The sequence below is a fragment of the Mytilus galloprovincialis genome, chromosome 8 (assembly GCF_965363235.1).
Source record: "Mytilus galloprovincialis chromosome 8, xbMytGall1.hap1.1, whole genome shotgun sequence".
Classification (NCBI taxonomy): Eukaryota; Metazoa; Mollusca; class Bivalvia; order Mytilida; family Mytilidae; genus Mytilus; species Mytilus galloprovincialis.
In genome coordinates, this window is record NC_134845.1 from 86,439,411 (window position 1) to 86,466,645 (window position 27,235).

General features: G+C 32.2%; 1 protein-coding gene across 2 annotated transcripts in view; it reads right to left on the reverse strand.

Moving 5' to 3' along the window:
- Positions 1-450: 450 nt before the first annotated feature.
- The window catches only part of LOC143042730 (rho GTPase-activating protein 6-like), a 72,594-nt gene continuing 45,809 nt past the window's right edge, over positions 451-27,235 (reverse strand). For both annotated transcript variants that reach the window (XM_076215170.1, XM_076215168.1), the window contains 11 exons: positions 26,980-27,136; positions 20,289-20,402; positions 14,051-14,189; positions 13,470-13,554; positions 11,863-12,061; positions 10,317-10,372; positions 9,072-9,222; positions 8,584-8,735; positions 5,779-5,958; positions 2,224-2,321; positions 451-1,379 (listed from right to left, as the gene is read on the reverse strand). In XM_076215170.1, the coding sequence (XP_076071285.1) occupies positions 635-1,379; positions 2,224-2,321; positions 5,779-5,958; positions 8,584-8,735; positions 9,072-9,222; positions 10,317-10,372; positions 11,863-12,061; positions 13,470-13,554; positions 14,051-14,189; positions 20,289-20,402; positions 26,980-27,136 (2,076 nt within the window). In that variant the 3' untranslated portion in view covers positions 451-634. The remainder of the gene's footprint in view (positions 1,380-2,223; positions 2,322-5,778; positions 5,959-8,583; positions 8,736-9,071; positions 9,223-10,316; positions 10,373-11,862; positions 12,062-13,469; positions 13,555-14,050; positions 14,190-20,288; positions 20,403-26,979; positions 27,137-27,235) is intronic.

Genomic DNA, 27,235 nt, shown 5'->3' on the forward strand with positions numbered 1-27,235 from the left:
TGGCATATGATATATTGTTAAAAGCATATATTAACCAAATAAATACAAGTTTGTTTTAAGACCGCTTTTTTCCTTTTCTATGCATGTTGGCGTTGTTTTTGTAGCAGTACAGTTTTTCTGTTGTTCTGTTGTTTTACTCTTATAGTTGATGTGTTTACCTCGGTTTTGGTTTGTGACTAAGATTTGTTTTCGCATTAATCGATTTATGACTTTTGAACAGCGGTAGAACTCGGTTGCCTTTTAGTCATAAATAGGTTAGGTTTTGGTTTGTGACAAGGATTTGTTTCCGCTTAAATGAGTTATCACTGTTGAACAACGGTAGACTTCGGTTGCCTTTATTTTGTCAAAAATAGTGTACAACCTTGATATCTGAAGTTGAAGGTATTACGACTACAGGATGTAAAGTAGGTATGAAACATGAATGATGGCAATAGGACATACAGCGTAAAATATAATAATATAATTTTATTCTATTTTATATAACTGCCTGTGAATCCCCCCAATGAATAGTTAACAAATAAATAACATGTCCAATTATTAATAACTGTTCTTGATTGATATTTTAACAAATGCACTCTGTGTCTGTCTAGAACATTTATGGTAATATAAATAAATATACGAACAAATCAAAAGATCAAACAAGTGTTTCTTTTTCATATTTCTCATCAACATTTTCCTTCGCTAATAGCTCCCATTGACGCCATCGTTCTCGCTCCCAATCAGAATTGGCGAATGGTGTTCTTGGCATCCTAGGAATTCCGCCAAGTCCAAGAGGCCTATGCCTCGATGAAAAAGCCCTGGGTGTTCGTGGTGTACTACCTGCCGTTGATGGTGTTGACGGCGATGATGGCTGCATCCATTGTCCACCCTCACCACTGACTGGATTTTCATCAGCAGAGGTATTTGTTTGACTGTTTATTGCAGATGTACTGAGTTGCCGCGAATACTGAGGTTTCGGAATGGCAAGACAATTACTTAAATTTTCTGATTGAGGTCTATCTGTTATATTTGATCGATGCCTTCGCACAACGGCTGGGCTAGATGTTTCTTTCGTTATTTTAACCTTGGGAGGTCTAGCTGACCTTGGAGTTCTTAAAGGTTGCGGACTAGGACTTCTATCAAGACGAAATTGAGGCCGTTCTTTTTCGGTGTTATTATTATCATTCTTCTCTGTTTTATTATCGTTTCCTGATAAAAAGAAAAACCTCCGCCTCGTTCTGGGTGTCATGACCTCTTCACTTTTGGAATTTCGTAAAGGTGTGTGATCATATTGTCTTTGTGGATTAAGTTCTGCTTCACTACACGGAGATCGTGGAATCGAGGCTGTATCGCTGTCATCGTAAATACTACTTGATGTTGTATCTGGATCCGGTTCAATACTACAATTAATGAAGAACAAACTGGTTTAAACAGGTTATTTTTAATGCTAATTGTTTTAGTGTCTATGTAGTTGACTGAACAAAAATAGACTGGACTAAATGGCACACTACACGATATACAAGTTTCCGTGACCAACATGACAAAAGTTGCACTGAATATTATAACCAATATATATGTATAGAGAGAGGATTAATTTTTGAAGTGCACAAATTTGAAAAAAAGGCATTGGCATCTTCTTTGCTTGTCCTTTTCCTCATATTCTAGTGCTTTTTTCGTGTAAAAAAATGTGTGTTTTTTTTAAGTAGTTCCGAGTACTGGTGTAGATTTGTAGATCTGTGTCTACTCTCTGTCTGTTTAATTACTAGATTACATATGTGAAGATTTTAGTGGTAATTTTGCAAGTTAAGGGCAACTAAAGAACACGAAAAACATGTATGTTGACTTATTTCGTACGAATTAAACATTCAACGTTCTTTACATTTGATACATAGATAACATATGCTGAGTAAATATCAAGTTAACAGCTACCCTTCAACTCATTCAACAGCGTATTTCCTGTTTTTTTTCTACTTTAGAATCGTCTCGCATCTTATATTGTTGAAGTCTCAAATAATAATAATACGTTTGAATCCAAGTGTTTGACAACACTCCGTCATACTTCCTCTACTAATTTCTTTATATCAACTCCAATTTTTGAAGGTGTGTATCATTTCGAAAAACCTGAGGATCCCGAAAATCCTTTCAAATAGAAAGTAAAATTGAGCGTTTTCAGAGCCTTGCAAGCAAAGCGTGGACCCATGATCTGTATTATTATCAGATCATAAGTTGGTAAATATTATTTACCTGACATCACTTCCGAACGATTTCAAAAGGTGATCAGCAGTATCTGGGTCGGTCTCCAATAGCAACCGTAAAACCTCATCTCTCAAAATGGCAGGTACCTAAAAGACAAAGAATAGAAATGTATTTGATTGTTTCAGACTAAGAGATAATATGAAGTTTCGTGAATTTTGTTCAAACTATATGGCTATCGCAAAAGAACTTATTTCACGATTTGAAAATAGAAGATACCTAGGGGTAATTCTATTTTGATCAAAGCTCGGACTAAAAAAAAATTAAGGACAAAGACAGTAAAAAGCTAAAACTAGGGGAATTAAGTTTTAAATCTGTTGTGAATACATAAGATCTTTATTTATTCTACAAATAAATTTAAAACTAAACCAGTGCATGTACTTTTCTTTAAGCCTTAAGATAAATAATTATTTTCCATGAATGATTTATTACAGAACTTTCACAAAAATATACCAATGCATATGCCAGTAGCAAAAACATATTAACACATATAATACAAATGGATTTTGTATTATGTTCGGGTCAAAAACCATAAGTATGAATTTAATATGTTACAATTAAGTGCACTGTGAGGTTACATTTTTTTGCAAATTTAATAAGCATCTAATTCAAATTCGCTGCATTTTAATAAGTAACACAATCATTTGTCCTTGTGGTATGCAAATTTAAAGAATGACATTCAATTCAATAAAAGTCATTTATCTTTACTTATTGCTAAATAGGCACTAAGGAGGCCCCTCATGGGGTTTTTGATTATGTGATTACTTGGCCGTTTTTTTTAATGATTATTTGATTATTAAGCCAAATATTTCATGATTATTTGATTACCTAGGACTGTATTTTTAGTTTATGATTATTTGATTACTAAAGATAAGCAAATATTTAATGATTATGTGATTATATTGGCCAAAAAATGGTGATTATGTGATTACTAGGACCCCCCATGAGGGGCCTCACTAAGTTACTAATTATAATTTTTTTATGATAGTAATAGTACTAGCTCGTATCATTTAATAAACTCTGTGCTATGTCATCAGTTAAAAAGTTATGAATATATACATAAATTTGATATATATATTTAAAGGAATACAATATGTCGATTCGACATTTAGAACAGGTATACTATATTACAATATCTATATTATCTAGATATACTTTAATATCTCATATGAAGAGGTGTATCGGATTTATTAATTGTATCTAGACGATATTTAAGAACAGATTCATTTAATATGTTACTTTTAATAAAACCGTCTGCAGACATTATGGCAAAGTTTTGAATTTCAATTTCTTAACTAGTAACCTATTGTCCCTTCTAGTGGACAGTTCACAAAGTAGACACAAAATGCTTACTATTAACAATTTAGATAGTTGACAATACATTGTCAGTCAAGGTACGGGGGCTTAATAAAAGAGATGACGTTATTGTAGATTTGAAATAATGAAAAATCAAGTACTTAGAACCTAGGGTATGGATTGAAAGGTCTTGTTGTCTTACTCTCAGAAGTTGGGGGAGGGCATACAACTAATAACATTAACGGTACCATTTTTTCTGCACCAGATGCGCATTTCGACAATACATGTCTCTTCAGTGATGCTCGTGACCAAAATATGTATGGTCCAAAGCTTATATAAAAGATGAAGAGCTATAATCCAAATTTCCAAAAAGTATAGCCAAATCCTTGAAAGGAATCAGAGCTTTGCATGAGGGAGATACATTCCTTAATTTATAATAATTTTTAACATTTTGTAACGGCAAATTTAATAACACAAAAAAAAATCCGTATTTTCATGCCAGTACCAAAAACTAAGTTTTTCTCTCCTTATAGGAAACAAAAAATAAAATTGAAAACAAAAATAATTGAGTAAACCTTTCAAGATTATTCAAACGTTTGGTTTTTTTGTTGTTGTGCTGGTCATTTTCAGAAGTCCCCAACCATAATATAAATTATTTTAACCTTGATTGTAATTGTAATTAAGGTTAAGTGTAGAATAACTCTTAAATGTTTGAATTCTTTTAAGAAAGCAACATTTAAAACTTTTTTTAGTTCCTTTGTCAATAACAATTCGGCACTAAATATTTTTAAAGTAGGTCATGGACATCATAAAGTATCATAATTTATGACGGATCCAATTTAATATGTTTATCTGATCGTCACATGACCTGCTTCTATTCTGGTATAATTTTAGGATGAAATGCAAGCTTTCTGAATTTATAATGAACTTTCAATCCGGGTTTTGAGACTATGTCGCCTAACAAGTCCATTACAGGAAACTTCAAGGCCAACGTATTGTATTCTGTTCTTGTAAAAAATCCCTTAAGTGTCATAAGCATTTAGTTAGAATATGCAATACATAATTTAAAAATCTACAACAAAAATCTATTAAAATTTGACAAATATTTTTTGAAAAATTTAAAAAATTTATAACTATTTCTTAATTTCTATTTCAATGGACCAAAACAATGACCTTATCATTATACTCAATATATCAATGTCCTTTATATTGTCAAACATAGTGATCCAATCATTTTTAAAATGTGATGATACTTTTTTCTGTGACGAACACAAAGCAAAATGATACTTATCTTTAAACATTTTATGTTAAGGCCAATGATAAAACAAATGTTTGAAAATTCGTTTTTAAATTGAAAATTCATGTTTTTTTTGGTAAAAAAAATCTATTTTAGGCTTTTTTAAAGTTTAAAAATTGAAAAAAAAATAAGATATACTCTTGAAAATTTGCAGTTAACACCCTTTATTCTCATACTTTTGGAAATTATCTTAGTTTGATGAATTTTACAGCGATCAACATAATAAAACTATCTCTTTTTTTTGTAGTATTTAGAGTAGGACAACTTATATAATAAAAAGAATCATTAAGGACACATTGCTTTTATTATATTTTAATTCAGAAGAGCAGTTGGAAGGAATCTATCTATTATTCTAAACTATCAGTCAAGAAAAAGCCTTCCTTTAAAATTTTTAATTATATCTTTAGTCAATAACCTTAAGATAGACTTATTTTCCAGCTGACCTTGCAAAACGTTAAAGTCACTATGTCTTGACATTTAAGCACGCTTGTTTATTCAAAGCCTTATTTTTTTATAAAAGGGGCTTTATATTAAAACTATCATAGTGTAATACACAAGTACATGTACAAACGTCGTAGCAACATACAAAACTTTATTCATACTTTTGAACACGATTTCAATCCTGGTATATATGATGAGTTTATTTGTTTCATAGATTTTGTTGCAGAATAATAATTTTCATCCTGTAATATGCAAGGTTAATTATTTTCTTACCATTCTGGTATATTCTTTTTTTCAAAATTCCTCTATACCCTAGAAAATCAAATGATCGTCCCTTCATCAAAGTTGAATGTCCTCTTTTATAAAGAGACGAAACACCACTACTAACTGAGTATTGATACAAGCCCAACCAAAAACCTAATATGAAATACACACAGACTCTAAGCGGTTGCTTTTAACCAATCATATTTGCAGAAATGAATAGGAGGTAAGATAGCATAACTGAATATTACCTCAAACATTTTATCATAGTTCTCGATCATATCCTTCACTACTTCTATAACTTCTTTGCTTTCTTCTAATCTTTCTACACTCTCTACATTAAACTCTTTTTCAGATCCCTTTGTTTTCCGTAGTATATTAGGACCAAAAAGAGTGGCAAGATTGTGTGCATCCATCTTGTTTCCAGGAAGCTGTAAATGAGATGAGAAATTTAGTTATAATTATTGTCTTTTTAAGATGTTTTCAGTCTTGTGCATTAAAGATGTCTGCTTTGCAAAGAAGACGGATGGTGAGAGCGTGCCACTAGTCTTTCCCTACAATTTACAACAGGCATTGAAAATGACATCCCTATTCCGACTGAATGTTATTGCATGTCCATCCCGAGATACATCAACGCGAAAATCCCTCGCAAGCGTGGATTATACAATCGGAGGTTATACAATCGGAAAACAGAAGTTCAAGAATGAGCATATGTCTTTACCCCAGTTAACCAACTGGGTTTCCAAGTATCGAATGAGTACACTTCTTTTATGACAAAATATAAGATAATGACTTAAAAGAAATAATTTTATAACTTGCATACTTAAGAATACGTAATTTTATGAAAAACTGACCACCAAAAGGACTTAAGAATATATTTTCAACAAGAATGTAAATTATAATGTTTGTAGTAGATATCTTATGTGATATCCAGATCTATAATTTCATTGGTGATAATAGTAAATATATTTTTATTAAATTCACACCAATGCGGTGTCGTTACAAAATGTACAAAATTCCATGTAATCCATTCATCTAAATATCAAACTATAAATTTTGTATAATTTACATTCGATTTTTTTTTGACATTTTAATAATACGTGCTTTATTAAAGAATTGTTCAAAATGATTGTTTTACGTGCAAGGTGAGGAATATAGTTAATTTCAAGGCTTAGTACATGGTAAAATATATACATTTAAATCCATTAACCTTTATTATTCATTTTATGATATTTGCACCTATAAAACATTTGAGCTTTCAAATCATATATAATTTTATAAAATTTACGACTCAAAAATGATGGATTGTGGAAAACACCTACTTTTCCATTAAAAAAGACCTTGTTACTCTACTTATTATTTAGTATATATAACGTATATAATTACATATTTAGATTTTTCCCACATTAATTTTATTCATAAATCTACAATTATCACATTTACGAAGCAGTGAGGTATAGTTGAGTTTAGCTGAACAATCACATAACTGTCACCTATACCTTTTAAATGTTTTCTGTTTCATTTAAACCATTTCATATATTTTTTGTTATTATACGACAAGCTATAAAAAGTAAACAAAACTATCCTTAAATTAAAATACATTTTATGTTCTCAAAACCTTTAATTCCTACAATTTTAAAGTTTATTTTGTTATTATTTTATTTAATATCATTAATCTTAAAAATCACCCAAAATAATAGACATTTAAAAGTGTTTAAGATACAGTTTAAGATTTTTGTTAAATCATCATGATATCTAAATTCTACCCGTCAGTTAAACACATAACATTAGATCATAATCCGTGCTCTGGTCCGTGCTAATAGTAACAGCATTTTGAATCAATTATTAAAACGTTTTAATAAAAAATCCTCATGATTTGTCGATCATTACTATCCCTTTTCACTGTCCTAGTGTTATTGACTGTATAGGGCTGGAGGTGTAAATATGACATAAAAAGATTAAATGATACCAAAATATGATTTATTTATGACCGTACGTGGACACTCATGGCACCTATGGTATCCTTCATTCACTATCCATAACGTTGGTCATTGGATTTCATGCTTCACTTTTCACTAGAGAGAATGTTGTGGGCCCATTGTGTCCCAAATCAATATCCCGGGGCTAAAGTACACCGATATATCGTAAACTACCTTAAATAATCCGAACAGATTTAAAGGCGTAACAGTATGATACTGAAGTGTAAGATTAATGTCTGCTTAAGTTTACTACAATCATAAATCGTCTTAAGCGTATGATTGATGGTCAACCGTCTGTGGGGGAATTATGATGACTGTTTCTGAAGAGGAGTAAGTACATGTAAATACATTGATGTTGGTCATATTTCTGTCCTATAAACATCGACCGTAAAAAGAACAGCTGTACTTTATCTATACAGTGCAAAGATGTTAACTGGTGGTGTTTAATGATGACAGGAAAAGCATACTGAAACAAGAGTCCCGTAATCAGAATAATACGGTCAGTTGGTCATATCAGTAACTGCAGCCAAGTTAAGTGTGGTGGTTGTCTTAAACCAGTCACCAAAACGCTCACTACTTTCCTGAACTAAGAGTCTGGTTTTTCTAGTGATAACTTCAATGTTACGCTTAAAAATCGAATATATTAAGTCATTATCAGAGTAACCGATTAATTACAGCAAGAAAGTAGACTGTTTTGTCTAGTAATAACCTCAGTATTTGGCTTTATACCAAATTAATAGTACACATACATAATTATATGCATGATAACGACATATATATACATGGCAACAAAGCAAAAGATTGAAAGGTCACAAGAAAAAGAAAATATAGACATTTTTTTTCATAAGCTGTATAGGTCTATATGAGAAGTGCAAGAACATATTCTTAAATTATGCATTTATAGTTAACAAATAAAGGCAACAGTAGTATACCGCTGTTCAAAACTCGCAAATCCATGGATAAAAAAAAACAAATCGGGGCAACAAACCAAAAAATACAAGAGGAGAACAACGACACAACCCTAATATGCAACACACACAGAAACGGACTAAGCATTATGTTTAACAAAATAGTTACCGTTTCTCCATCTGCCTCGAGAGTGTCTGTGGAATGTTGAACAACTTTGGCTAGAAAATTCAGCAATGACTGAAGAGTATCTCTACTTGATGTTGGAAGTAAAGCGACTAGATATTGCATTGCAGCCGACTGATTTTCTCGTGAAGAAAGTTCTGCAAAAAAATGTAATTTAGCATTTATGTAATTGCTTTCTATGTAAATGGAACAAACTGTAGTTTATCATTGTACAAATTGTGTAAATACGAAACTAAAAATAGTATCTCTGTTTACTATATAGCAGTTTGATAATTTTAGTTAGCTTTTAAAGACTGGATTTATCATTCTTAAAATGTGCTCATTTGACAAAAGAGGAGCGAAAAAATACCAGAGGGGCAGTCAAACTCCTAGATAAAAAATAAACTGACAACGCCATAGCTAAAAAAACAGACAAATAAAAGTACACAAGACACAACATCAGATTGAAAATGTAAAGTATAAGATATACTTACTTCTCGTTGCAACAAATGGGGTATATAAATCTCTCGTGAGTAATGGGTCTGGTAAATCCCGGAAATACACTTTGAGTAAAGCCCCAACATCATGTGGACTGTGAGAGTCGTCCAAATGTACATCCTTTCCACTGTCAAATTCATCTCGAATCTGAAGAAATTTAAAACACTAGAGTTTATGTATGAAAGTTACAATGAATACATTTCGTTCAACCGTCCGAATATTACTAAGTCATAGAGGAAGAGTTCGAATTTCAGTGACCATTAGAAATACTTTATTTCATTGAAATAATAAGATAGTGTTGTAAGTTCTTTAACAGATGAAAGGTTGTCTAAATTATGTGATATGCAATCAACCATTATTCTTGAATAACCATTGATAATGATATCTGGGTAGAAACATAAGGGCGACATGTTTTTTTTCTTTCTTTAGCTTTTGTGTTTGAGTGTTTCATCCTTTCTTTTTATCGCAATACATTTCCTCTTTTTTTGAAAAACTAAGGATTTTCTTATCCCAGGTATAGATTACCAAAGCCGTATTTGACACAACTTTTTGGAATTTTTGATCCTCGATGCTCTTCAACTTTGTACTTGAGCGTCACTGATGAGTCTTATGTAGATGAAACGCGCGTCTGGCGTACTAAATTAGAATCCTGGTATCTTTGATAACTATTCACCCTGTCTTTTTTGCATGCAAAACTTTGTTTTATATATACAGTGTATATCGGTTATCACTTTGTAATTTTACCAAAAAGACTTAATTAATACAATTTACAACAAACAGTATAAATACACTCAACACTCCTACAGAACGGTGATGCAAGTGTTATGTAATAATCTCACGTTTTCTTTGATAAAATGTTTTATACTGCAACTAGTTGTGTTTATTTCCTAAATGAAGCAACACAACTTTATTTTGTGCTATGTCAATTTCATCATAGAACACTTTTATCACAGTTAGGGTTCATTGAGGGATGAAAATAAGTTTGAAATTTGTGTTACAATTTAAATAGCTATCAATTCATTTATTAAGGTTGCAGTAAAAAAAAACAATATTAGGTCAATGTCAGAAAAATATCAACTTGTTTGTACTCAGTGCAAAACTAGGAGAACTAGGTAGAACCTCGCCCTTCCCCAGTTTCTCAGCCTCATACAAAAAAGTTGATATTTTTCTGACATTGACCTAATAGTGTATATATATTCGAGCATTAAAAACATCTTATGACATAGTTTTCTTCTATTTACCTGTTTCACACGTTTTTTAGAAGCACCAACTCTAAAAATTCCCAATACCCGTAATCCTGAAAAATAAACATGGTCATTAATTAAAGTAAGTTACAATAATGAGACTTTGTGTATAAATGTGTGGTTCATTTGTTAAACCTATTCCTGAACCAAATGTCTATAAAAAGCATAACAAAATTACCGAACTCAAATTAAAATTCAAAACGACGAATTCCTTAAAGATTGACAAAATCAGTTAAAATAACAACAACAACTCCTGTTCAATTAAAAATAGAAAACACACAAATCGGAAAAAAGTAAAATAACAAACATACCGAACTCCGAGGACATTTTTTATTTAAATAATTGAAAAATTTTTGTTTAAAAAGTAATCTTGTCTTGCAATTAAAAGTACCAAAGAACACTACAAAATTTGCTGGATTCTGAGTATTCTGGGACTGAGTAAAACAGAATAGCCTTCATAGTTCACTTGGAAGGTCACAAGGTCAGTACCCAACCGATATATTGGTCATCAATATTTACAATATTTTCACATTTCTTATCAAACAAAATGTAAAATAAATTCATGTAATTCAAAAGTCATCGAGATTCCTTTGCTTTTTATTTTCAGTATTTATCTTGTGCCATAAGGGCCATAAAAATAACTCATTCATAAAATTTGTCATTTATATGTCATGATCTGAAAGCTGTTGAACATTATATATCCCTAATCTGTTGAAGTATGAATCAAACAAAAAAGAATGGAATTTATTGATCCGTAAGTCTTGTCATAAGACAATAATTCGTAAGTACCTATGAACGTTAGTGATGTTGGCACCGCAAAGGTCCAAGCAGTACACTTAGATCATTATAATAATAAAGCTGACCGATCTTTTACAGAGTAGTTAGATATGCATCAACTGAAATACTTTCCAATACTTGTTATCATAGAGTGTACAGCGATATCAGTGTCCAAGATGTGTAATTTTAAGATCAACCTCAGTTTCGTCAAAAATTGCTTGTACGTTTGAATCGACACATTTTTCAGCATCAAAACAAAAGAAAGGGCCTCAACAGAAACGCGAAATCACCTTAACAGTTATTGACTGTTCATAAATTGTTTAATTATCCTAAACTCTATGCATAAGGCTATTCTACTCCCATAGATTGTCTTGGTCATATTTTGCAAAACAAATATGGGTGTTATATCACACCAGTTTGTTAATTATATTGTCTGTAACGATCTTTTAAATATTGTATTAATATTTACGTTGAATTTTTATATTTCGTTATCTGTTTACATTATATCAATGTTGGAGAAAATGGTGTTTGTTTGATATTTTTTGCAATATCATCACCTCTGATAATACTTATAGTTGGTTAGATTTCTATGTACACATTTTTTATAAATTTATTTATCTTATCTCGTTATTAAGTTTACATGGAATCAATATTTGGGAAATTGGTGTTAGTTTCAGCTAAAGTTTTGATTTTTTTTTTCAATATCATTACCAGATAATAAAATGTATCGACTTTCATGTGAGCATATATTTCTTTAAAAACTTACCATAAGTTTCTATATGTTTAAAACAACAATTGACTATATGTGGCACTTGTGGACTATCTGAAGACACATTTGGCAAGGTATCTGTGAGTAAACTCCCCTGTCGTGATGACGTAGACAATGACAAGGCATCTACTAGACTTGAATTAGTTGTATGACGGCTGCAATCCGATTCTGACAGCGAATCTGAGCTTGCAGCACACTGCAAACATGAAAACAATATGTAAAGAATACATCACTAGCAAATGAACTTAAGTCTTAAACGGTCATGTTGATCTAAACGTGGTATGAAACCTATCAACAATATTATACAAGTCAGGTTTAGTCTTGCTGTCAATTTTCATTCTGACAGTTTTATTAAATACTGGCCAGGCAAATCGCTTGAAGTCAATTCAGAACTGTCATGTAGCTTTTGTGACAATTCAGTATGCTGTTGATGAGTAATATCATGTTGATCTATCTACTACAGGGAATTATATATGCATCAAATGAAATGCTTTTCAATAATTGTAAACATAGAGTATACAGCATGTCTAGTTTGTATATATCGAACAGTCTGAACATAGACTGAACAGATCTGAATTCACTCCAAGCCAATTGTCGGAACAGTACTAACTTGTGGGTCAGTTTAAAAATTGCATGAAAGTCTGCGAATGACTTTATAAAATATTGCTGAGTCTTTTTTAAGAGCTGTTTAGATCGAATGGAATGTTTTGGAGCAAAATTTGTTAACTAGTGTATAAGATAATTTTTTCAAAGTATTTCATTGTGTACAAATAAAACTAACGTTATCACACCACATTTATTTAAGAATGTCAAAGAAAAATGTAAACAGCCGTTTCGGAATGCCACTCCAAAATACGATATAATTCAATTATATCAAACTGGTATAAAACTAACATACATATTATGACATAGCTATGCAACCGGATAATCTGGATTTATTAAACTACGTTAACTACAAGTAATGTAATTATTTTATATCGACTTGTTTACAGTATGGGTCTGCTGTCTGATGACTCTGTAAAATTATACAAGATTTACTGCTTTCGGGAAATTAAAAGACTAGTGATTTCTATATAGAAATGTAGAGATTAAAATAGAAGCTGAATCATCTTCTATACATTGATCACCTTCAGACAGCTAAACAGATGATAATGCACTTAGAGTATGCCAAAATACACATTTCTCATCCATGCTGAAAGAGCTAATAACAACTAATGATTTTTGCGCGTATTCTGTTCATATTTCTTATATATCTAAAAGGATTTCTGACTTCATTTACACGTTTATCATACATTGCAAAGCTACGTGTGGATCACAAAGATCTCTGAAGCCAGATAGAAAAATAATTTGAGGTTCCAGTTATCTTACCTACCCTATTTTGTAGTCCCAATAATAGCCTACACTTAAGATATTTTTCAGTCATTTTCATTAAGCACTGCTTTAAGTCAGAATATTATTCACATAGACTCAATGTAAAAAATTTAAAAAATAAATAAAATCCTACTTACTAACCCTTACTTTTTTATGTAACTGGAACTACACATACTATTTTATTTGGCAAAAAAACATGTGTTTTATCAATCCCATAATCCTTTTTTACTTACCCGGGTGAGTTTATCAGGTGACAATGTTGAACCACCATTTTGCGTGTAGTTGTCAAGTGAACCGTGGGATGAACTACTGGATTTCCTATAAAAAAAATACAACAAAAAACTTTAGTATGCTCAATCAATTTTTCCACTGGTAAAACGTAAAAAAATACAAAAATACTGAACTCTGAGGAAAAATCAAAACGAAAAGTACCTAATAGTTATCAAAAGTACCAGGATTATAATCAAGTACGCCAGACTCATCACCTAATCAAATGGCAAATTCAAAAGCTCAAACACATCAAACGAATGGATAACAACTGTCATACTCAATGATTACTGGCTACATATTCAAATACTAAAAGTAGGTATCTGATTCGGGTTTCGGACTTTTCAATTATTTTTCTACATGGATGTAACCATTTATAGTAATTAATAGATCAAATTGGTCAAAATTTATAGTTATAAGTTAGGATATATCGTTATTACAATCTTCAAAGAAAAAAGCAACAATAAAATACTTCTATTACATTTAACACTGAAAGATCTTCAATCTTAGTATCTTTACATAAAAACCCATCATTACGTTATCATACCTTTGATCTCTTCTAGTTATCACAATGTCCCCATCATTTGCTTTTTCTTTCGTTGCCGCTCGCCGTTTTCGAAGTTCATTGTCATTAGCGATGCACTTTGCGAGAGGTATTCCGAACACAAGGCCAACAGGCTGGGAATCTGTAATGCAAAAATTTACTATAAAACCTATTTAAAAATATTTCAATGTTTGTGATTGATAATGATTTATTAAAATCATCACATTTGATGTGATATGAAAATAAGGAGATGTGGTATAATTGTCAAAGAGACATCAAAGGTCAACGATATTAAGACTTCAATTTCATCGTGCGGGCAAATACAGTGAGCAAGGCCCATACCCAATTGTAAACCATGAAAGTGCTATGTTGGACAAAAGGTGAAATAATTAGCAAAGAACCAAAGAACAATTAATATTAACAATAAGATGTGTTATAAGGGTCAATGAGACAAGTCTCCATTGAAGTCGTCATTTATAAAAAAAAAAATTTACAGGTCGAAGTACGATTTCAAAAACCTAGCTCACACTGAAAAGCAAGTTATAAAAAGGTATAAAAATATAGTATATACCAATACACATAATTAACAGCGCCTGGTGATGTTTGATAGCCTGACCGGTTTCGGTCCATAAAGGACCTTCATCAGAGGCAGAATGGTGGATTAATGTTTGCACCCTATTTATATAGATATGGTAACCGGCGGTTGAGTTAACCGGTGGTTGAGTTAACCGGCGGTTGAGTTAACCGGCGGTTGAGTTAGGCGGCGGTTGAGTTAACCGGCGGTTGAGTTTACCGGCGGTTGAGTTAACCGGTGAAAAATCCCAGTGGGATTTTCCATGGTTACAATTATCTATATTTAGCTAATGTTCATGTTACAGTAAACTTTTTGACATGTTACGGTAAACATTTTTACACTATATGGTAAACATGTGACCTGATGATATAACCATGTTTGGGCTTTAGCATTGGATAAAGGGTGTTTTAATAATTTAAGAAGTACATAGTAATCACTTAGTCTTGATCTTTGGCTTATGATCCACCTAAATATCAAGTCTTGGAATAGTATTTCATGGTAGTTATGTGATCTTAATATTTGGCTTATGATACACCTAAATATCAAGTCTTGAAATAGTACTTCCTAGTAGTCATGCAGTCTTGACCTCAGGCTTATGATACACCTGTATATCAAGTCTTGAAATAGTAATTCATGGTAGTCATGCAGTCTTGATCTTTGGCTTATGATACACCTAAATATCAAGTCTAATAATAGTATTTCATGGTAGTCATGCAGTCTTGACGTTTTAGCTTGTGATACACCAAAACATCAAGTCAAAACTATTACCCCCCCCCCTAACCAAACAAAATTTGGTTTAGGGGGGGGGGGGTTCTTATTGAGAATGCTTCATTTAAGCCTTTAGTACTCCTTTCAAGATCAAAGGTAGATGAATATTAATCCTCAGTGTTAAAAAGTTTTCAACACCTTAAGTTTGTAATGTAGGTATTACATATATACATCAATTTCAGGTAATCGCTAGGCTTACGCTTAGAGCTCCTATGCCAGTGAAAAATCAATAGGCAATATAGGAAAGGTGTACTGACATAAGTAGTCTCTAAACACATTAGCTCCATGGAGCTTTCGTTAGTAGAAGCCATATTAACTATGTGTATCAGTGAGAAAAATGTAAAAGCATAAAAATATAGTATATACCAATACACATAATTAACAGCGCCTGGTGATGTTTGATAGCCTGACCGGTTTCGGTCCATAAAGGACCTTCATCAGAGGCAGAATGGTGGATTAATGTTTGCACCCTATTTATATAGATATGGTAACCGGCGGTTGAGTTAACCGGTGGTTGAGTTAACCGGCGGTTGAGTTAACCGGCGGTTGAGTTAGGCGGCGGTTGAGTTAACCGGCGGTTGAGTTTACCGGCGGTTGAGTTAACCGGTGAAAAATCCCAGTGGGATTTTCCATGGTTACAATTATCTATATTTAGCTAATGTTCATGTTACAGTAAACTTTTTGACATGTTACGGTAAACATTTTTACACTATATGGTAAACATGTGACCTGATGATATAACCATGTTTGGGCTTTAGCATTGGATAAAGGGTGTTTTAATAATTTAAGAAGTACATAGTAATCACTTAGTCTTGATCTTTGGCTTATGATCCACCTAAATATCAAGTCTTGGAATAGTATTTCATGGTAGTTATGTGATCTTAATATTTGGCTTATGATACACCTAAATATCAAGTCTTGAAATAGTACTTCCTAGTAGTCATGCAGTCTTGACCTCAGGCTTATGATACACCTGTATATCAAGTCTTGAAATAGTAATTCATGGTAGTCATGCAGTCTTGATCTTTGGCTTATGATACACCTAAATATCAAGTCAAGCCGGTTAACTCAACCGCCGCCTAACTCAACCGCCGGTTAACTCAACCGCCGGTTAACTCAACCACCGGTTAACTCAACCGCCGGTTACCATATCTATATAAATAGGGTGCAAACATTAATCCACCATTCTGCCTCTGATGAAGGTCCTTTATGGACCGAAACCGGTCAGGCTATCAAACATCACCAGGCGCTGTTAATTATGTGTATTGGTATATACTATATTTTTATGCTTTTACATTTTTCTCACTGATACACATAGTTAATATGGCTTCTACTAACGAAAGCTCCATGGAGCTAATGTGTTTAGAGACTACTTATGTCAGTACACCTTTCCTATATTGCCTATTGATTTTTCACTGGCATAGGAGCTCTAAGCGTAAGCCTAGCGATTACCTGAAATTGATGTATATATGTAATACCTACATTACAAACTTAAGGTGTTGAAAACTTTTTAACACTGAGGATTAATATTCATCTACCTTTGATCTTGAAAGGAGTACTAAAGGCTTAAATGAAGCATTCTCAATAAGAACCCCCCCCCCCCTAAACCAAATTTTGTTTGGTTAGGGGGGGGGGGGGTAATAGTTTTGACTTGATGTTTTGGTGTATCACAAGCTAAAACGTCAAGACTGCATGACTACCATGAAATACTATTATTAGACTTGATATTTAGGTGTATCATAAGCCAAAGATCAAGACTGCATGACTACCATGAATTACTATTTCAAGACTTGATATACAGGTGTATCATAAGCCTGAGGTCAAGACTGCATGACTACTAGGAAGTACTATTTCAAGACTTGATATTTAGGTGTATCATAAGCCAAATATTAAGATCACATAACTACCATGAAATACTATTCCAAGACTTGATATTTAGGTGGATCATAAGCCAAAGATCAAGACTAAGTGATTACTATGTACTTCTTAAATTATTAAAACACCCTTTATCCAATGCTAAAGCCCAAACATGGTTATATCATCAGGTCACATGTTTACCATATAGTGTAAAAATGTTTACCGTAACATGTCAAAAAGTTTACTGTAACATGAACATTAGCTAAATATAGATAATTGTAACCATGGAAAATCCCACTGGGATTTTTCACCGGTTAACTCAACCGCCGGTAAACTCAACCGCCGGTTAACTCAACCGCCGCCTAACTCAACCGCCGGTTAACTCAACCGCCGGTTAACTCAACCACCGGTTAACTCAACCGCCGGTTACCATATCTATATAAATAGGGTGCAAACATTAATCCACCATTCTGCCTCTGATGAAGGTCCTTTATGGACCGAAACCGGTCAGGCTATCAAACATCACCAGGCGCTGTTAATTATGTGTATTGGTATATACTATATTTTTATGCTTTTACATTTTTCTCACTGATACACATAGTTAATATGGCTTCTACTAACGAAAGCTCCATGGAGCTAATGTGTTTAGAGACTACTTATGTCAGTACACCTTTCCTATATTGCCTATTGATTTTTCACTGGCATAGGAGCTCTAAGCGTAAGCCTAGCGATTACCTGAAATTGATGTATATATGTAATACCTACATTACAAACTTAAGGTGTTGAAAACTTTTTAACACTGAGGATTAATATTCATCTACCTTTGATCTTGAAAGGAGTACTAAAGGCTTAAATGAAGCATTCTCAATAAGAACCCCCCCCCCCCCCTAAACCAAATTTTGTTTGGTTAGGGGGGGGGGTAATAGTTTTGACTTGATGTTTTGGTGTATCACAAGCTAAAACGTCAAGACTGCATGACTACCATGAAATACTATTATTAGACTTGATATTTAGGTGTATCATAAGCCAAAGATCAAGACTGCATGACTACCATGAATTACTATTTCAAGACTTGATATACAGGTGTATCATAAGCCTGAGGTCAAGACTGCATGACTACTAGGAAGTACTATTTCAAGACTTGATATTTAGGTGTATCATAAGCCAAATATTAAGATCACATAACTACCATGAAATACTATTCCAAGACTTGATATTTAGGTGGATCATAAGCCAAAGATCAAGACTAAGTGATTACTATGTACTTCTTAAATTATTAAAACACCCTTTATCCAATGCTAAAGCCCAAACATGGTTATATCATCAGGTCACATGTTTACCATATAGTGTAAAAATGTTTACCGTAACATGTCAAAAAGTTTACTGTAACATGAACATTAGCTAAATATAGATAATTGTAACCATGGAAAATCCCACTGGGATTTTTCACCGGTTAACTCAACCGCCGGTAAACTCAACCGCCGGTTAACTCAACCGCCGCTTAACTCAACCGCCGGTTAACTCAACCACCGGTTAACTCAACCGCCGGTTACCATATCTATATAAATAGGGTGCAAACATTAATCCACCATTCTGCCTCTGATGAAGGTCCTTTATGGACCGAAACCGGTCAGGCTATCAAACATCACCAGGCGCTGTTAATTATGTGTATTGGTATATACTATATTTTTATGCTTTTACATTTTTCTCACTGATACACATAGTTAATATGGCTTCTACTAACGAAAGCTCCATGGAGCTAATGTGTTTAGAGACTACTTATGTCAGTACACCTTTCCTATATTGCCTATTGATTTTTCACTGGCATAGGAGCTCTAAGCGTAAGCCTAGCGATTACCTGAAATTGATGTATATATGTAATACCTACATTACAAACTTAAGGTGTTGAAAACTTTTTAACACTGAGGATTAATATTCATCTACCTTTGATCTTGAAAGGAGTACTAAAGGCTTAAATGAAGCATTCTCAATAAGAACCCCCCCCCCTAAACCAAATTTTGTTTGGTTAGGGGGGGGGGGGGGGGTAATAGTTTTGACTTGATGTTTTGGTGTATCACAAGCTAAAACGTCAAGACTGCATGACTACCATGAAATACTATTATTAGACTTGATATTTAGGTGTATCATAAGCCAAAGATCAAGACTGCATGACTACCATGAATTACTATTTCAAGACTTGATATACAGGTGTATCATAAGCCTGAGGTCAAGACTGCATGACTACTAGGAAGTACTATTTCAAGACTTGATATTTAGGTGTATCATAAGCCAAATATTAAGATCACATAACTACCATGAAATACTATTCCAAGACTTGATATTTAGGTGGATCATAAGCCAAAGATCAAGACTAAGTGATTACTATGTACTTCTTAAATTATTAAAACACCCTTTATCCAATGCTAAAGCCCAAACATGGTTATATCATCAGGTCACATGTTTACCATATAGTGTAAAAATGTTTACCGTAACATGTCAAAAAGTTTACTGTAACATGAACATTAGCTAAATATAGATAATTGTAACCATGGAAAATCCCACTGGGATTTTTCACCGGTTAACTCAACCGCCGGTAAACTCAACCGCCGGTTAACTCAACCGCCGCCTAACTCAACCGCCGGTTAACTCAACCGCCGGTTAACTCAACCACCGGTTAACTCAACCGCCGGTTACCATATCTATATAAATAGGGTGCAAACATTAATCCACCATTCTGCCTCTGATGAAGGTCCTTTATGGACCGAAACCGGTCAGGCTATCAAACATCACCAGGCGCTGTTAATTATGTGTATTGGTATATACTATATTTTTATGCTTTTACATTTTTCTCACTGATACACATAGTTAATATGGCTTCTACTAACGAAAGCTCCATGGAGCTAATGTGTTTAGAGACTACTTATGTCAGTACACCTTTCCTATATTGCCAAGTTATAAAAAGGTATATATTGTAGGATTGAAGATCATGCGTGTTAGTTATTAACTAACATGTCTGTTGTGTTTGGCTTCAACTATTCTTACCTTTATTTTCTTTATCTTTAGTATCATGGATTTTATCTATTAAGGCACCAAGGTTTGCTGAATGGGATTTCTTAAAAGCTAAGACTTTTCGTTTTCGCTTCGTATCAGGTGACTCTGGAAAAAATAAAATTATCCATTAGAAAAAACTCAAGTATAAACAAAGCGATAATGTGTGCATGTGTATTCATTGCAGAAGCATATAATTCAATTAAAACAGAAAGTAGTGAATTAATTTGTCATGCATGTTGGTGCTATTTAACAAAATATTAAATTCAAACGAATGACTTAAGGGTTAATTCTGGACAGATTATATTGTAATGTTCATTGTGAGTTTGGTATTGTGGCGTGGTCAATTACATGTGTGGTCTAACAATGAAATATATTAGCATTTCTTTAAACTTTAAACTAAATTGTAACTGATTGATAGACACAATAGCATAAATACTTATAAAGAGTGAAAAGATAACAAGGAAGAAAACATTTTATTGAAATTCAAAATTCATATTATTAGAAACAATTCAATCATCTATATACTGATAAAGCAGATAAACAATTCAAACGTTAGACTGGCTTTCGGACAATTTTGTTAAACAATGACATTTAATAGGCATTCTGTCATATTCCAAAACATCCCTATGAAAAACGTGAAATAGCATCTAATATTACGCACTACCCCATAAAAATAAGTAGTGTTAACAGACAATCTTTGTTGTTCCTGATTACTAATTAAGTTTTTCTCGTTTAATTAATTAGTCATTACTTTAATTAGCAACAGAAGGATCATAAATTTCATTTTAAATAAGAAACAAGTTAATTCAATTTTTATGACGTAACACGATGACAAGTGTATGTAATTATGACAACTTGTTTCCGTATAGGTAAGATTTATATATATATCACTGTTCATTGAACTTAAGTGTTTGTGCGTTATTTGTTCACGTCGAAGATTTCGTACTTGTCAATCAAACGTGTTTTTTTCAGTAGTCAATACTGATGTCTTTAAGCCAGTCCACATATGTAGTGACGACACCTCTGATCTACCGATATATTTTTTTCTGTATCATTCCTAGTTATTTATTAGGGTTTGTGGTTTATTTGATGCATCTGTAAACCAGGGTTAATGACTCCTTCATCAAGCTCAAACATAATAAAAGTGAAACTTTCAATAAAACGCAAAGACAAACAGCGTTATATTCTACAGCTATCAAATAGGCCTCTGGACGTTCTACATGTTTTAATATTTATGTGTCTATAGTTACACTATACAAAATTCATTTATTTACCTACCGCGTGATAAAAAAAAATAACATGCTTACAAGTATATATGTCAGTCAATTATGATCGATAACTCCAATTATAAGACAGTTTCTTTTTTAACCCTATCAATAAACATACACATATATCTTGAATGTAGAAGCGTGTATTTTAAACAACTTTCATGAGACTAAAACTTTAGAAAGTTTAAAACTCAAAATGTTTTGAGCATGTAAGCTAGAATAGTAGCCATGGGGTGTATAAAACTAGAAAAGTGTCATGGAGTTCAAAATGTCCAAATCTTAAAGTATATCAGGTCAAATTCGACTGTCGGGTTGCAACTTAGTCTTCTCTCATCTTTCGTCCCTCTTTTAGTAATGATAATGTGTGTTCTCCTTTTTTTTAACAAGACTTTGTATATAAACTGACAGAAGCTCGTCGTTTCGTATGTATTGTAAGGACCACAACTCATGAATTACAGTCAAAAGCCATCACAAGTTATACATTTGACAAATACAGTCAAATAGGAGACAACGTACTAGAATCAACGCCAGACGACCTCTACTTTTTATTGTGGAATATATGTAACTAGAAAATAGGTCTGACATTAGTACAAAAAATGAAAAACGGGGCAGGCTTTTCAGACCAATAAATGTTCACATGAACAAGGAAACTGGACTTCGGTGTAAGAATAAACGTCAGACGACCTTTACCTTTTATTGTGGAATATATGTAACTTAAAAATAGGTCCGACATTTATTTAATTCCTTATACAAAAATTGAAAAACTGAGCCAGCCTTTTCAGACCAATAAATGTTCACATGAACAAGAAAACTGGACTTCGATGCAAGAATCAACGCCAGACGACTTTTACTTTTTATTGTATAATGTATGAAACTTTTTGATAGTTCCGCCATTTGATTTAATTTTAAATACCAAAACGAATGGAAAATAAACTTTTTAGTAGATTTCATATCTAATCTCAGACCAATAAGTATAAACATGAACCAGGCAACTGGACTTCGATCCTCAGTCATAAAACGCCAGCCTTTCAAAAATGTTTTTCACAGACAAAGTATTACCACAAATATCTAAAATATCTGGTACATGTATGCTCGATTTGATCGATGTAGGTCACGGCTCATTTGTAAATTACTAATATACAATAAAAATTGATTGCTTTTCGAAGACCTTGAGGTCTATTATTTTTACACATTTTAACCCACGTAATTGTACAATTAGATATATGTTTTTTTGGATAGGTGACAAAATAAAACAGAGGGATTGTTCGTACAAGACAAAAACAACTGTAAAACAACTAACGTGTTAATATTTCCTAAAAACAATTTATCGATTTCATTCATAAGAACATTTTTGTGGTTTTATATAGGTTCATAAATAATATAAACATAACATAATCGACTATCAATGGAATTTTCACCTTAAAGCATTTTAAGTACGTAGTGGTCATTTGTGACTTTCGGTCTTAATCCGACTTCTTACATGGATAATTGACATTCTTAACATTGTGTGGTCTACAATTGGCATCCCATGAAAGGCATGTTGAAGTATACTTTTTAAATCTTTAAAACAAAAGATCGACATTCAAAATTTCAATTGCGACAGATACAAGTTTGCATATTTGAATGAGAAATTGATTGTCCAGTCGCAAATGAAAAGATTTTTTGTAGCTTTAAAATTTTAAATTAAAAAAAAAATGACGTTATAGGTTATAGGTAATATTGCCGATTAATGAATACTATAAAAAAAAAAAGAGTATCAAATTTGAAATAAAACATTTAAGCATGAATGATGCATGTATGAATATACCTGAAAACTTAAACAACAGATCTATATTTCAACATGGTGTGACTTAACCAAATACTTGTAGACACAAGAAACAACATTCCAGAAGTTTAAATACTATATATATTGAATCTTCAATTATAAGATAATTTTTATTTTAATATTATTTTTTTTTTTTTTTTTTTTTTTTTATAAACTGCATATTATGATTTTTATTTTTCAAATTACCAATAAATTATATTATAAATGCTTGCCCAAGTGCAGTGCATATTTGATAAACCGAACATTTTCTTGGTTAAATTTTCAAAATCATTTGATATTTAATCTCTTTAGAAGACCTAACATAGAACAAATTTCATCTCTTATAAATTTCGTATCCAAATACTTTTCAGTACCAACTTAATGCGAAATTTGATCAAGCCAATAAGTGTCTAAAATCTAAATCACAAAGATGCCATGGAAAAAAAATTGCTCAAAGCGTATTATTTATTTCTTTTATTTACTTTAATTATAAGTTCTAAAGTTTCAAACCGACAAAGTTTTTCCTACTAATTTCCAAATAAATTATTTAAGTTAAACTTTAAACATATAATTGTTTTTCATTTTCCCTATAACTTTCAAGCTGATATACGATTTTTAACAATAGGTATTTCTGACATTTAGAATTGGCGTGACATTTTTTGTTATTCGTTTTTTCTATCGATCCGTAAAGTGTCAGGTGGGGATATAAACCCAAACATTCAAATCAAGTTTTTTGTCACAATGTTTGTTTTGTATAACGCCGAAACACTTATGTTTCAATTTTATGTAACCTACTGCTTGTAACTGGTACCCCTCTGTGTGCTGACAATACCGAGACGACTAAATAGGTAACACAAACACCCGATAATCCAGATCAACAAGGTTTAATGTCCGATTTATATAACCATTTGAATAGAATACAAACAGGTCAATTTGTTAAAGAATGCGTGATATCCTCTTCCTATTTTTTTTAATAATTGTCGCGAAAACATCTATACATCTGTATTTTAAACAATATCCATCACGTTCCCAAGTTTATATTTTTTTTTAAAATAACTTTAATATTTTGAGGTTTTGATATAAAACGGAGGAACATAAACAAAAATATCGATCTCTGCAAGAGAAGGTCAAAACGGAAAGTCCTTTATAAAAAGGCAAAATCAAAGGCTCAAAAACATCTAACGAATGGAAAACAACTGTCATATTCCTGACTTATATATATATAGTGCAGGCATTTCCTTATGTAGAAAATGGTGGAGTAATCCTAGTTTTATAGCTAGCTAAACCTCGCACTTGTATGACAGTTGCATTAAATTCCATAATATTTTTCAAAAATGTGTGAGGAAAGCAAAGAGGCATAGTAGGTAAAAACGTCAAAAATTGGAATAAAATGTGTTTTCGTAGTTTTTCTTTAAACTCAAATTAAATTATATTTCTTATTACAGAACTGCGATGAGTTCCTATAGTTTATTCATGACAGAGAGCTATTGTTTTTCAAAAGATTGAGCTTCTGTTTGCACTGATTTACCGTAAGCACTCAATTACCGCAAGTGGTCTCCGTGCAGACGCTGTTAGAAACTTGGTCTTAAATGATAGGTATGCTTATCCTGGTGTTTGTTTAGCTTAAAGTATGCAAACATTGAACAACATCAGTCATCGGCTTATGAATTAATAGATACTGACACATTTAGTGCTTGATGATACATATGTTTGTTGGTTAAAGTATTCGACAAAAACATTTCTCAAAAGTTCGTTTAGGATTAAAGAGGAGAGGCCAGTACTCCCTCTTTTTTTCACACTATGTTCCTCTATCTTCACTACGAATTAAAGTATATCACTTCATATTATGTACTCTTTTCGGTTAAAACAAACAATATTACATCATGAAGAATTTCTAAACTAATTAAACAATTATACAGGTCTACAAATGCCTCAAAACTGCAGTTTTGACAAATTTCTGCAAATTTCGAGTACTAATCCTCAAGTTGAACGAGTGTGAAATTCTAAAACAAAATCACAACTCAAACGGAGGTCATGCTTTGTATTGTTTAAAATTTACTTAATAATTCACTTTGGTAAAAGAAGCTCCTTCGAAGCTAAAATTTACAAAAACATGTAAAATTTGCAATATTTTACAAAATTTGACGTTTAATCGATACTGTATGCATAGCACTAGATATCATTTCGATTGATATTAATGAGAATTTTTAGTAAAATCGTTAAAGTAAATTGGGGATCAGACTCTTAATTTTCGAACTTCACTTGGTTTTAATAACCATCGGATATTGACCACATGAAAAACACAAACTCAGGGGGAAATTGACCTTAATCCTTTCTACATTATTGATATTGATTTGTACATTTGTATGCCCTATTAATATAGACTGCATATCACCAATACATAGAAAATGTTATGAACAAACTTTTGATATATAAACATAAAATATAAAAAGTAGTAATTTTCAAACATATGTCACAATTATGTCTACATAAATGTCTTTTCCTTCATGTTTAAAGGTGTCCACGGTCCCAAGGGAAGCTAGTCTAGTTATTGGCGTCTAGAAACATATAAATACTACATGCATATATAGTATCGTTCTTGTTTTGCGTTTCAACAATAGATTTGTCTTTGCTCATTGTTGAAGGCCGTACGGTGACCAATAGTTGTTAATGTCTGTGTCATTTTGGTCTTTTGTGGATAGTTGTCTCATTGGCAATCATACCAACTCTTCTTTTTTATATTGTTTATTTTATACGAAATATATATCAAGCTTTAAGACACATTTTTGGAAAAAAAAACCTGTGGTTGGAAAAGTCTAAAAATATGATATCATGTTAATTTAAGTCTATTAATATTTAAATTAATGAAGCCGTTTAAATGATCTACGACAATATGACTCATATTCGTATTTAGTCTCGAAGTCTGGCGAAAAAACACTTGTGTCTAGTCAAGTTTTCAAGTTTAAGAAATTAATTAACGCACGTTTGTCGTTTCGGTTTTTTTTATATACAAAAAAAAAATATCTCATTTACACAATATCAAACTTAACAGGATTAAAAATTTGAACGTCAAAAGCACGTTTCGTCCACAAAAAAAATCTCATCAGTGACGCTCGATTAAAAAAAATTAAAAGGTGAAACATGAACCCTTTTTTGGACCTCTCCTTAGTACATTTTATATATTTTCAACTTTTTTATGATGACGATAACATTTATTTGAAGTGTCATAAATGCTTCGAGTAAACACTAAAAAAAGGTTTATCGTGACAAAACTTGTATGTTCCTATTTTTTTTACAATTTATTTTTCCCTTCTGGATATGTATACTGCATATAAAAAAAAATTTCAGCTGGAAATTTCGTATATTTTTTGGCTAATTGAAATTACTTATATGGAAGTCGTAGATCAATTAGATCGATTACGAAAGAGAATAAATTTGAACTAACAACAAAGAATAAATTAGTACGTTTTGTATTTCCTGATATTTGTGGTTTCATATTATTTATGAGTGTGGTGGAATTAATTTAAATTTTGAATACGTCATAAGCAAATTCATGTGGTACCCATCAAGAACGAAAAAACATAATTAAATACTAGCATTGTTTGTTTACCTTTTGGAATTGTAATCGAACACCCTAGGTCCAACGCCTGAAGTTTTGATAGCACTATTTTCTGTAAGGCAAGTCTCTCGGCATTAGTTAACTGAAGTAAACTGGATGGTTTGAGAACTACTTTTCTTCCACTGACATTGCACCAGCAGCAGTTACCCTGCAAAGATAGAGAATGAATATAAATAACACAGTAACGCACATGATGAACATTTGTTTTTTGAATAACGCTGAATTTACAATGTTTTTTTTTCTAGTT